We start from the raw sequence: 13,297 nt of genomic DNA, 5'->3' as shown, positions 1-13,297 counted from the left end.
CTTTTTAGCATGGAGGTGTGCGTGCTCCCCTAGAACCACCAGAGAGAGCAGCATGACTGCTAACAAAAACTGCCATTAAAAAACCAATTCTGTGTTCTTACTACACCAAGGGTTTTGCCTTGGCAAGATCTGCATCTTCAGCACTCAATAAATACAGCAGTTATAAAGATTTACTATTTCTGTATTTGGGCAGAAACATGTTAGTAGACTAAGAGTTTTGTTTGCTGACTTCTAACTTAGAGAAGGAAGGAGAAGCTGCAACATTTTCTCAACTCCACTGTCTAAGGGGAGCACTGAAAATACAGCGGCCAATAAAGTTAGCAGCATTAGCTCCTCTAACACTACGACTCAGAGGATACGCACAGATTTAGCACAACAAAGCTGCTCATGTAGGACTTAATGTAGAGATTTTTTGTTTTTAAAGCCTCACACTTCTAGTTAATTTTAAATCTGTTTTGAAGTTAACTATCTGCTGATACTCTCTTGCTGCACTCTAGACTTCACAGCTACAGGTTACAGAGTGCTTGTGATATATAATATTGTTAAGACCAGCCCTTTTTTTAACCAATAAAGCTTCTTTTTCTCTAGTTATAGCACGTAAAAGACAAAAACGTTACAAAAAGTTTATCAGTCCAAACCTCATAGAGGATAAGGTTAGTTTCTTGTGGAAATCCTGCTCTCTCACACATAACTGGAAGCAAGTCACCTATTGGAAAAGAAAAGGAATGTGAAACACATTGCACTTTAAATGCTAGTCAGACCTCCTGCAAAAAGAAGAGGATGTATTTTTCTACCCTGTATGAATAGTTTTAAAACGCCTGAGACAGAGACTTCCAGGTTAAAGCTTCCCTCATTGACATTCAAGCCAGAGATACACTTTAGCGTTTCCTTCCACTTCATGTCATCAACACCAAAACCATGCAGAAGGCCACCTGAGATCAAATATATGAAATAACACTGTTCCTTGCCCAGAGAAAAATTTTAATTTCTTAAAAAAAAAAAAGAGATACAGCTAAAATACAAAAAGGCATGTACAAGTCAACAAAATGAGACATTCAAAATGACAAATTGAAATAATTTACACAGTGGGCATTTGCTTAATACTTTAAATGGACCTGTATGAAAACCAAGGCTCACGCCCAGTTCAGTCTGAGTGGCTGCTCTCAGGCTACAGAGTTATTTTAAAAGCTATTGCAGAAGTACATTCCACAAAAAAAAAAAAAAAAGCCCTTGCAATAGAAGGGAAAAAAACCCCAAACTGCGGAGCATTTTCAAATCACAAAGCTTTACAGCAAGTCGATTTTGTTCAGCAACACCTAGTGAATACAGCAAGCCTGTAACAAAAATATTAACTGACAGCCAGCGGTGTATTAAGGCAATGCTCTCAGCCTTGCAGAAAGTTTCACTGACATAACATGGGGAAGAAAACTCCCAGTTATTGGCAGAAATCAGAATTTCTTTCTGTGGCCTACCTTTGATTTCAGTGGTAAAACTAATATTAAAAGAAAAAAATACATGCAATCTATTGTCTTTTAAAAATTTCAATTATAACAATAAAATTGAATTTAGAACTCACGTATTTTACAGGATATAGGTGTGTAGATGTGTCCACAATAATTCAAACTCCGAGTCTTCGGATCATACATCTTCAGAAACAACATTACATCATCTACAAATTAAGAAATAAGATTCAATTTTAAGTAAGGTTTTACTGGGGGTGGCTGGAGGGAAATTACCTAGATATTATTCTTTACAGAGTAACAATGACGTCTTTGGTTTATTAATTTCATTCATGCCCTTAAAATATTCTTTAATATTGAATTTTTATAAATGAACTTTGTATATATATAAATTTATTCAGTGATTCTAAAAACGTGCAAAACATCTTACACTTGAAGATAAGTGATGGGAAAACTTAATGAGAAAAACTAATTTCACCACTATAGTTTGATGGGTACACCAATTCCATAATAGAAAAAAGGAGTGAACAGTATTTTCTGAGATATACCCCCAAATAAAAGTATTTTCTATTTACTCAAGTTTTAGCATGTATGCTTACGATCTTTATCAAACTTGGGTAATGTTGCTCCAGTAGCAGCCATCTCTGGATCTACTGTTTCCAAAAATATTGTCCATGGATTTTCATTGTCACTGAGCTCGATCATCTATGTAGAAAGATGTAGGAGAAGAAAAAAGTCTCTGGAGAATATAATATAACCTGATATCTGCATTTTCATCAGATACAAGAACTTTATGACATTCTATGAGTGGGAGAATACCTTTTTTTTTCAGTTGTGTTAATGAGAGGAAGTTTACGATGTTTATTAAGAGAAAAAATGACAGATATAAAAACACCCAAAAAGTTTTAATGAAGCACAGATGATAGGTTTTGTTTAAAATTGACCTTTTTTAAAATTTATTTTAAAAATATACCTACAGCTATCTTTATTATAGCAAGAAAATTACTTCACTTTAGAAGTAACAGGACAGTGAAACGAATCACTGTTTTTTGAGGTATTTAGACACAATATTTTACATTTGAAGTAACATATTTCATTAAATCCAGAGCTTCTGCCCAAATAATGGAGGACTCAAAAAGACATTTCTATTTGAAATCTAACATAAAAATCATGATCATGGTTTTTTTTCATGGAATAAAAAAATCATGTGCCACACTCCTCCCTCCTGTCCAAATCAATCCACTAAATCTCAAGTCATATCTGGTAAAGTTTGATACATAAGACAAGTTAAATAAAAACCCTGAAAAATCTGATGTCCCAAACTTACAGATTCTTAAAGAGAACTAAAAATCATGGGTGATGTACAGAACGTCCTCTATCGATTAATATTTACCGTTTTATTGCCATCTGCTTCATTATCTAACATCGCAGGTCTTTTTGTTCCATTACTTCTGGCTTGCATTGGCCATAATCTGATTTGATCCTGGGGAAATCCCTAAAATAAATAAAAATTATGACAGGTAACAAAATAAAAAACAAAACCAAAACAAACCAACCAACCAAAAGACTAAGATGGTTTTATTAAACCCGAACAGACCTCCTATATTAAAAGGTCTAAATTATGCCTCCTGCCAATACCTGGAGAAGATAAAGACTATGAACCAACCATAATGTAATAAAGTAAATACATACAGTTGTTCAGCTACAGAAAACTTACCATCGTTTGAGAAAGATTTTGAACGAATTCTGTAAGTGTGGAGTTTTTTAATACTTTGAAAACTGTGTATTTCACTTTTTCTTCATCATACATATCATTGCCTTGGTGACCACAGAACTGATCCTCTGCCACTATCTGAAAAATCACATTTAAAGGTTACTACTCATACTAACTCAGGTGCACAAACTTCTCATGATGCTTTACTATGCAGCGTCACTGGTTCTTTGGATAGTGCCACACTGCTAACACTATTCATGTTCTCATGAATAAAATTTACAAGTATACATATTATAATGAAATTTTAAAATTGTGATCGATACTCAAATCAGTGTAAGTAATTAAAAACCACTAATTCTTACAAATCCTGAACAATTAAAAACCAGTTGCGCTTAGATCCCAATCTTGGAAACATGTGCTCTAACAATCTTGGCACTTAAAAAAAGGCTACATAATTATTTTACTGGTGTAATGCAAGGAGGCTGGCCTAAAATATTTCCTGTATCTCCCACAGCTCCCGTGCATTCTGTTAACAAACGGTGCAACTCTGCCAGTCTCGCCACTGAAAACAGCTCTAGTGTAAATGCAGTATAAACCAAGTTGAACTTCACTGACATCTCTACTTATGAACACCAAAAAGAAGATGCAAGAAAACATGGAGGCAAATGGAAAACGCGTTCTGTTTTCTTCTGCCAGATGGGCTCTGGAAAGAGCCATGAACAGGGTTCCTTAAGGCAATTCATAACAATCTAGTCCATCTGGCTTTTCCAAAACGATAATTGCAAATATAAGCACCCTCTCCTTCTGCTTCTACTTGATGAGCTCAGTTTGGCAGTAGTCCAGGCTTGCAGCCTATGGCAAGATACATTCTAATTTTAGAAAATAATTCCTGAAGGAGATAGAAATACGGTGGCAGAACAGCCATTTAAAATAACCTGGTCCTCTTCCTTTCACCTGAACTTGCTATTTTTACTTACAAGCACATAACTTCTAGAGAAAACAGAAATGTCTATAACATACAGTAATGATTTTTTCATTAGGATTCATTGCATGTGTAAATACATTTACAAGCACTAAAATCATTATTTCACTTCAAATGCTAAGTCCAAACACAAATTAAAAAAAAAACTGAATTGGGTGGCTCAACATGGTGAATTTTAATGGTAAGGTAGTTGTTTCAAAAGCTGACCTGCACTTGCATATAGAGGTGAGCTTCCTGCCTCTCCTTCCTCTTCTGAGCTTCTATCCTTTTCTCTTCTTGAAGCCTTTCTACAAGTTGTTGAGGAATATCATGGTCTGTGACAGGCTGCAAAACTTCACCTACAAAGCAGATTTTGTGATATCATTTTAAGATTTACATCAAACAGGGTTTTCTTCATATACACTTGATTTCCCTCTGATTTGAAGTCAAACCCAGCTTTTTTCATCTCTTAATTAAAAACATGGTTTGATATCATCATGTTTTGGCAAAAGAAGTGTTTTCTATCCCGAGCCAAAATGCACTACTTCCATGAAATATGTTATCAGTCTTCTGAATTAAATATCACTTTCAGGATTAAAAAAATATTTACCACCACTGAATTTTTTTAGTATACATGTATCTACATATTTATAATTAATTGGATCTAGTTTCCATCACTGAAGTTAGTTCACTAATTTTTCCACACTACAGAACAAGGCTAAAGCACTCTCCAGATACACACTCTTGCCTTACTGTGCTAAGAGAAGACACCAATAGATTAGCACATACTTTCCAAAAGCAAGAGAAGGCTGGTTGATCCCACAGAATCTATAAATTCTAACTGTAACTAACAAAGCCCCTTTGTACAGGAAGACTGTCAACAATTCAGCAGTAAAATATAGCTGTAAATCCCTGGATATGTATCTAACTTGGAACATATGCAGCATATACATACTTAATTTTGATTCCCTGATGTAAACCAACATGTACGCATTCGTACAGTGCCGTACAGATAAGTCATCGTCATGACCTCCATAGTTGTGTTCAATCGCTTCTTCCTTTGTACATCTTGATACAACATCGTCATCAAATTTACACCACTAGAGAGAAAATTTTATATAAATATAATTTTACAGACAAAAACATGTTCTTGAATGATAAATTAATCCTATTTCTAGCATGTCTTTCAGCTCTCTGAAGTAAATAGAACTGCTCTTCAAGCAGCATGAGTTTTAAAAAAATTATTTCAGTATAATTTATGCTCCCTGTTACTCATGCTCAGCATATGAAAAGCCACAAATACTAAACTCTTACTGAAATATTTGAACATTTTATACTATCAAAAGCCCAATAATTATTCAAAGAACTTTTTCTTAAGACAATTATTCAAATACCTAACATTTCTATATGAATTTCAAAAAATTCACCTTATTCATTGTAAAATAAAATGCAGATATGCACAAGTTATCTAGTAATTATTTGTACATTTAAAGTAATTTACAGTGAATTTAAAATTAAAACTATAAAGCCAATTAAGAACGAAAGACAAATAGCAAAATTCACAGCAAAATCTGACTTCTACTTTTACTGTGAACAGTCATGCACACACAAAACCAGTCAACTCAAGGGAAGATGCACCTGACCTATAAACGTCCCATCCAATCAAGTTACCTACACCTGTAACAGTGGGACATGCAAAGGCATTGAACCTTTCATGAGTCATTAAAACATTTGAAACACTCATATTTGCTTCAGCATGAAGTCAGCCTAAAAAATTGCTGAATAAAATTTGATGGCAGTAGAACTTCAACACGTACACACACACTTTCCTGAAGGGATTCCCTTAGTTAAAAGTCTTTTGCCAAAAGCCAATAGCAAAGATAAAGCTGCTCCTCTTAGGAATGCAAGTGATTCTTTAACGCCTTCAAATGCAGGGTCCTCCCTAGAGAGCAAAAACTAGACACGAGGGCTGCTGTTTTTTCGTTTTGTAAATGCAAAGTAAGTTTCCCAACTATGTTCGGAATAGGCATCAACTGAAAAAGTATCAAGCTAAGAACTACATGGAGAAGTCAAATCCCTCTGTGAGGAAGGGAGTGTGCCAGCACGCTCTTCTGTTCGGGAACAAAAATTCTGAAGATTTGCTCATTATGAAAATCTGCAAGTACATATTTGCAAAACACAAATACGTTTTGGTGCTTTTCAATACTCACTTTGCCATCCCCCTTTGGATTTAAGTAAACAACGTAATGTCCGCCATGGTTATCTCCACTGTGTACTAGAACTGCATGAAGAATGTAATTGGCAGGATCTTTAGGATCTGTTTTTTGCAAAAATTCATCTAGTGGCAACTGTTCAGGAAACTCAAACCTAATTTTGGAAAGAGTTAAGACAGTTGTATTTGTAGTAAGACAGACACATGCTATTATGCAGGACATCAGTACTTACTCCTAAAGTGAGCCACAAAAATTGAACAAGTTATTGCTACAATGCCAGGATATATTGCATACAGTGGCAGATTTTATACTGTTTTAATATGCAATAAAAATAATCTTCATAAGCACCTGAGGAAAAAAAACATGCCCTCAGTAACAGGGGAAAGAGCACTGTACTGAAATAGTGCTGCTTTAGATTCACTGTGTCAAGGGAAAAGCTTCAAAACCTGTTATTTGCTAGCGCGCACATGCAGCTTTTCTAGCACAGGTACCACTCAACTGGAACATTATTTTGAAAGGTTTTTCAGCTGCTGCAGTCTCATCTTCTCCATGAGACTGAAGTCACTGCAATACAGATTTAGTTTACAACCAACAATGTATCTCCTTGAGAAATTATCAGCCTCTAGAGTGAGTAGGCATGGAAATAGAGGGAAAGCATAGGACTACTTATTCATCCTACTCACTCTTGTGGCAGCCTATGGGAACACACCAACTTTCCACACACGGCACAATAAACATTCCACAAAGCATTAAGAGACACATTCACTTGTTTCATACCCAAATCAGATACAAATGACTATTTAGGTATTCAATTTGTCATTCGGACCCTTAATATTCAACCAGTGCACCTTTTGGGGACTTCTAACATGTGCCAGTGCAGGCACCTGCCTTTGGAGTTGATTCAAAAATAGGATTTTGGCAAATTATTTTTTATTAAATACATTAACAGGTCCACATTCAACAATGGAAAAAAAAAACCTTACCTATCATTTATCTTGATGTTTTGGTCAGTCTGAGGATCATACATAAATCTCATGAGCTGTAGGTGTAATACTGGCGGCAATGTTAGGAACTTTACACCTTTCTCTGCCTCCTAGATGTTTTAAAGGAAAGACACGGTTGAAATGGCAAGATTTTTAGCAACTCAGAATACTTGTTTCCTGCAGACACTCTTGCTATGGACTTTTATTTTATAGGCTTGACAACACAATGTGCACAAAAGAATGTTCAGAATAGGGGTGGAAAACAACTGTCTTACTGCTGCACCATGAGCTACTCCACTAACGCATAAAAGAACTCAGTTCATTTAAGCCATTCGTACAAACACATGTGAATACCTCACTGCATTAAGAGTAAGTTACCTGTATAAATAAAATTAAAAGAGACTATGGAGGAGAAAACTCATTTTTGATCAATTAAGAATTTCATGCTTACTATATTCTGCCAACAAATATTTGGCTACCATAGCTTTGTTATTTTACCAAGGACAGAGAAATAAAATTTAAAACCAATTAAAAAAAAAAAAATACCTGTAAGCCATGTTCTCCTGCATCGTACTTGTTATCACCATCCAGCTGTTCCACTGCAACGTAGTCAATGAAGGACTCAAAAACTAAATTAAAAAAAAAAAAAAAAAGGTTGGGGAATTGTAGGGAAAGAGGAAACAAAATCAAGTTTACTCTAGCCTGGGGACTTAACAGCATATTAATCAAATAACATATTAAGACATGACAGCTTGTGTTTGAATAGTTCTGTACTTAAAAAAAAGTTTAATATTGCTTAAGAATGTCAAGAAATGCACCAAGTTGTAGGGACATACATAAGAATACCAAAAGATTTTAAAAACACAGTTACAACCGTCTGCCAAACATCCTATTCTCACTCTGAAAGTGTTAAGTATCACGCTGGATTATTCTATTTGCTGGACTCTTACATGTCCTTTTTTTGTGTCTTGTATGCCAAGGACTTGGTAAAGTGATGATAGGGGACCATTGTTATGCTGCTCCGATTAGTTCATTTTTATTTGCTTATTACTATGGTTATGTCTAAATAAGAGTCTATTTCCTCCAAGTTCATCTTCATTTATAAATTATAACCTACTGTGACAACACTACTGTTATCACCATGGCACAGTATGGACTTCTATGACACCAGGAAAACTCCTAAAATTCATAGTTTTATGGTATCAGTGAGATAATTAGCAGTGAAGGAGCAAGGAAGGGAAATGGGAGAAGGGAAAAAAGGTAATGTAAGCAAAAGCATTTTCTGCAGAAATTTTTTTCAATGAGGCATCAGACTCTTTCTTCTGAAATTAAAGCAAGGATATTTCCAAGCGCTGTGCACCAACAAACCCATTTGAAATCAACAGGCATTAAAGATGTCCAACATGTTGAAATATTTGATTGGTGCATATTGCAGTGTATCACTTACTATTTTTCTTTCCCTTTATACTTAGCTGGATGTCATAATAATCTTCTATTCGTTCAGATCGATAGTCTACGTGTTTGCATTGGATATATGACTGTAAACAAAAACCAGAACAACACACAATTTCAATGTATACAAATAACAGTTAATTTAAATTAAAAATTCAAAATAAAAATATTAAACACATACCACCATCTTCCCTCTGAACAATTTAGGAATAGTGCCTTCTACACATGTGCCTTTCATTTTATTTTCCACGTTATCAAGCAGCTGAAAGAAAAAATTGTTTTTTACATAGGATAAACTTGCAGTTTTTGAATTTATTCATCACACACAGGTGACTACTACACTGATTAAACTCTAGAGTCACTTAACATAAAAACAAATGTTAGCCTATTCATACAGGCATCTCCCTTCTAGTGTGTGAAATCCTCCTCTTCTGCTTAAAACCTGCACTGAGGGCTACCCCAGCTATATTCCTCTGAGTCTGGAAAACCTCACAAATTTAATGACGCATTTGTATCTTCAAAACTGCATTTCTCTCCATGGCTATACAAGGACCACTAGCATACTTTCCGTTTATTTTCAACCTTCCTTATCCTTTACAAATTCCTCACCCACAAAAGGCCACAATCATACTCTTTAAAAAGAGAAATAAACCAAGGCAAAAACTCTATGTCTTAGAAACCTAATTTAATCACTGCCACTATTACTAGAAGTGTTACTAAATTATATTAATATACACAATATCAAGAGACAATATTATGCATCACAGATCAGTAAGAAATAGAGAAAACATACCACTCGACATAACTCCTGGACATCATGTTGCATGAAGCTGTCTAAAGTTTCCCACCTTTGTAAGGCAAATTAATATAAAATTACTATATTATGAAGAAAACTTACAGCTTAAAAGACATTTTTGTGATTTTGCAGATCAAGAATTTAATACATAACAAGATGTACATAGAGTCTGAGATTTAGTACTGGCTGATGCATAGGTTTGGTTCTGGTTTTTTTTTACTTCTGTAGCATTTACTTGGCAGTAAGAATGGGCAGTGAACTTGTGGGACATTTTGGCAGCCGTTCTGCGCCCACCTGCCTTCTCTATGAATCTGGGGATGGGGACCAGGAAGGCAGCTGGAGCCAGCTGAAGAGGCCAGGGCCAGGCTGTTGCTAGCAGAAGAATTCTTCCAGTCTACAACCTAGACTCAGTTCACAAAACAAAACAAAAACACCACCTCTTAAGAAAAGGCCTAGGAGCAATTCAATGCTGTCAGAATAGTTTCCACAGCATGCTTCTAGCTGCTGCTCCTATGAGGGCCCTTCAGGTGCAGTCAAGTAGCATTGAGGGATTATTTCAGCACATGAAAGGAAGTAAATGGATTTATAGGAAATACTGGCTCCTTTGTGCTCATCTAAACAGTTAATCCTGGATGCACAGTAACTCCAAGAATGCAAGTAGACATCCAGCTTCCTGAACTGTCCACATGCAAACACGTTCACGTGGAAGGAGGGGTGTGAGCAGTCTCTAAACACCTCATAGCCAAGGTGGCACGCTTCAACAAGGGTATTCAGCACTACTGCCTTAAATAAAAAAGAAGCATTACGTGGTTTTAGTTTCAGCATTAAATACTTTCTCCTATGAACTCTTTACTTAAACTCAAGAACGCTTTTTAAATTTTAAGTCTCTGGCAACTCTTTCTGCAAGTCATCACTCCCAAGCATATGAAAAAATCTGTGTTTACTGTGGGCTTTAGCTTCAGCCTGAGGTTCAACCCCAGCCCTTGAAGCAACAAGCACAGTGGCGATCAGGAGCAATACTAACTTCATCTTCCCTTCCCACTCTTTTCTCAGTGACTCACCACCACTGTCACATGGCAGCATGCTACTCCCAAAAGTGTGCCAAAACAACTGTGTGGGGGTCCACACTTAAACAAGCTGAATTAAGTGACCTATCAGATAATTAAAAATAGAAAATAACCTCCTGAATCCCTAGGCTTTGAACACTAGCCAGCTTAAAGGACAAAATCAAAGAAAAAGGTTACATACTAATGTTAGAATTAAAAAAAGGGCTCCTTCAGACAACAGCACCACTTTCTACTGAAAGAAGCCAAATTTAGAAGCGCACAATATGCAGTAAAAAGTTATGCTCTACGCAACATACAGGTACGTCTCACAAGGTCGGAAACTCCAGTCTGACATATGGGGGGTGGGAGGGTGGAAACAGACCAGATCTTCAAACATATTCAAAAATTCTGTCCCAAGAATGAAGGCAGGCATGAACACATTTTTAATTTTGTATGTGAGAGCAAGGTTTTAAGTATCCGCAACACCCTCAGGAAAGATTTCTTCGTACTACTAAAGATGACACACGTAGGAACTTAACTCAAGATGAAATATTTACAATATCAGCAAGTCTTGCCAGTGTAACAGGACAGCAGCAGGGCTGATAAACTAAATAGTAGTGTGCTAGTAGGAAGAGGATACAACCCAATAAATATACAACACTGAGGTTACTGATCTCATTTTAAAGTTCCCCCAAAAGGTGGAAGGGAAAGATTACAAAGATGCAAGGTTACAAAGAGTCTTATCAGGACCGAGCACTACTACAAGCTTTAGCAGAAGAGGCGGGATCAGAAACCTCACAAACGTGACAGACACTAGGACAGCTATGTGAAAAAGATGGTACAAACTTCCTAGCCTGATTTTAAATAAAAGAATGCTTGTCAATATTACTGCAAAAGACTAGTCTACAAATACAGCTTGACAAAGTAACACAAAATACAATCTTTCAGAACAATTTTTGATAAAATCCTACTCCGTGCTTACATGACATGCAAAGAGGAGTCTTCTAAAGGTTATACTCATCCTAATCTGTCCTAACTTGTGCCCAAGTGAAACACCAAGCTAGTAAAAAAACCAAAAACCAATAACACAACCGCCAACAACAACCAAACAAAAAACCCCAAGCAACCCCCTCAATGCAGCTATATTGTATAATTCTACATCTAGATACCCCAAATTTAAAATTACACTCTGTAACACCATCTCACAAGAAGCACTGCCAGACTGGAAAAAATACAAGGCCGTGAATTGGATACTGGGCAAAAATGAAAATAAAAAGCAAGCCTTTTTGTAGATGTTTTACGGAGGAAAAGAGGGTGCTAGAATGAGGAAAATGCAAAGAATTAATTTGTGTGTGCGCGCGCTCCACCACTTTTTCTTCATGTAACAGATACTCCTCTTAAGCTTTAAATCACAAAACAGAATACAGCATTAAATGCTTCTAAATTGTGCACAGGCAAAAATACATGCATCTGTGATACGTCATAAGAAAATGTTACAACAGTCATCAATGCAGAACTAACGATATGGAAATGCAAACTGTTGCTCTTTCTCTAAATTTAAAACAGACACATATTTTAAGAAAATTAACAATACATGAACATGTTTCAACAACATATTTTGTCCTGAACTTTACATAAGTAACATCACACAATTTTCAGGTAACAGACAAATTATAGCCCTGCTACCAGCAGTTTTGTTTGACTGTGTACCACTCCCCTCCACCAAAAAGTCTGACTTTTGCTTCAGCTGTCTTTAGTACTGAGTATAAATAAAAAACTATCAACGTAAACTAAGAGAAGCTAGGAATTAACATAATGCTATATTAAGACTTCTCAGCATCTCTCTAAAAATAGCCTGATATAAATAAAACCTTTTTACAGAAAAGCTTTATGAAGCCTCTAATAACCCAATAAATTTCTGAAACTTACCCAAAAGATTTTGTTAACTTTTTAGTTCCGACTGGTTTGTCACTATGTTGCAGCTCATAAAACACTCTTTGCAATGCTAAAGGAACACTTTTGGATGAATCATCTCCTTCTGTGGGCATCATGTACACAGCCTGAAAAAGCATTTAGTTCAATTAGTATCTAAGGAAAAGTTTATTGCTCATTGTTTAATGCATTCTTCCCTCTTCATTGATTTACTTCATAGAACTCCATTTAATCATCACTCCAAGAGAGTCTCAAAAAAATCTCAGTACCGTAGTGTAAATACGTTTATTGTCTGGAATCGCTCTTCTTAGAGCACAGTGGTTAAAAATAAGTGAACAACAGACTCCGTTCACGGTTGGGGTTTTTTCTTTAAGAATCTAAATAGTTCCCTTATTCCACCCTAGAAAAGTAAATGAACTAAAGCATTCAACACCTTCAAACAACTTATCATGCCGTATCAACTTATCATGTCTCACAGTTATGACAGTAGGACCAGATACACTGATCAATACCATAGACTTTTGAATGTAACCTCAGTTTTGTGCTGTAGCTTGGCTATCTGTGAATATTGTCACCTATGGGGCGGGGGGGGAACCAACAACCAAAAAAACTCCCAAAAAACCCCAACCACATGAAACCATAAAGGGCAACAAGTATACAAAACTAGGAATTGTCCACATGGAGAAGGATGTCAGAGGAAGCTTTGAGATTCCCTGATACATTCATTCCCACTTAATATC

The 13,297-nt window shown here is 36.0% G+C and overlaps 1 protein-coding gene across 1 annotated transcript in view; it reads right to left on the bottom strand.

The window, feature by feature from the left end:
- USP7 (ubiquitin specific peptidase 7) overlaps positions 1-13,297 on the bottom strand; it is a 72,313-nt gene that overhangs the window by 12,648 nt on the left and 46,368 nt on the right. Inside the window, exons 7-20 of the mRNA XM_075105316.1 lie at positions 12,555-12,685; positions 9,577-9,631; positions 8,965-9,045; positions 8,779-8,869; positions 7,878-7,960; positions 7,332-7,441; positions 6,346-6,502; positions 5,091-5,235; positions 4,364-4,494; positions 3,178-3,312; positions 2,854-2,955; positions 2,060-2,165; positions 1,577-1,669; positions 639-706 (exon numbers count right to left, since the gene is read on the bottom strand). Of these exons, the coding sequence (XP_074961417.1) occupies positions 639-706; positions 1,577-1,669; positions 2,060-2,165; positions 2,854-2,955; positions 3,178-3,312; positions 4,364-4,494; positions 5,091-5,235; positions 6,346-6,502; positions 7,332-7,441; positions 7,878-7,960; positions 8,779-8,869; positions 8,965-9,045; positions 9,577-9,631; positions 12,555-12,685 (1,488 nt within the window). The remainder of the gene's footprint in view (positions 1-638; positions 707-1,576; positions 1,670-2,059; positions 2,166-2,853; positions 2,956-3,177; positions 3,313-4,363; positions 4,495-5,090; positions 5,236-6,345; positions 6,503-7,331; positions 7,442-7,877; positions 7,961-8,778; positions 8,870-8,964; positions 9,046-9,576; positions 9,632-12,554; positions 12,686-13,297) is intronic.

This window comes from Phalacrocorax aristotelis, chromosome 10 (assembly GCF_949628215.1).
Source record: "Phalacrocorax aristotelis chromosome 10, bGulAri2.1, whole genome shotgun sequence".
NCBI classification, from domain to species: domain Eukaryota; kingdom Metazoa; phylum Chordata; class Aves; order Suliformes; family Phalacrocoracidae; genus Phalacrocorax; species Phalacrocorax aristotelis.
Note: the sequence above shows the minus strand (reverse complement) of the source record. Positions and strands in the feature narration are given on the sequence as shown.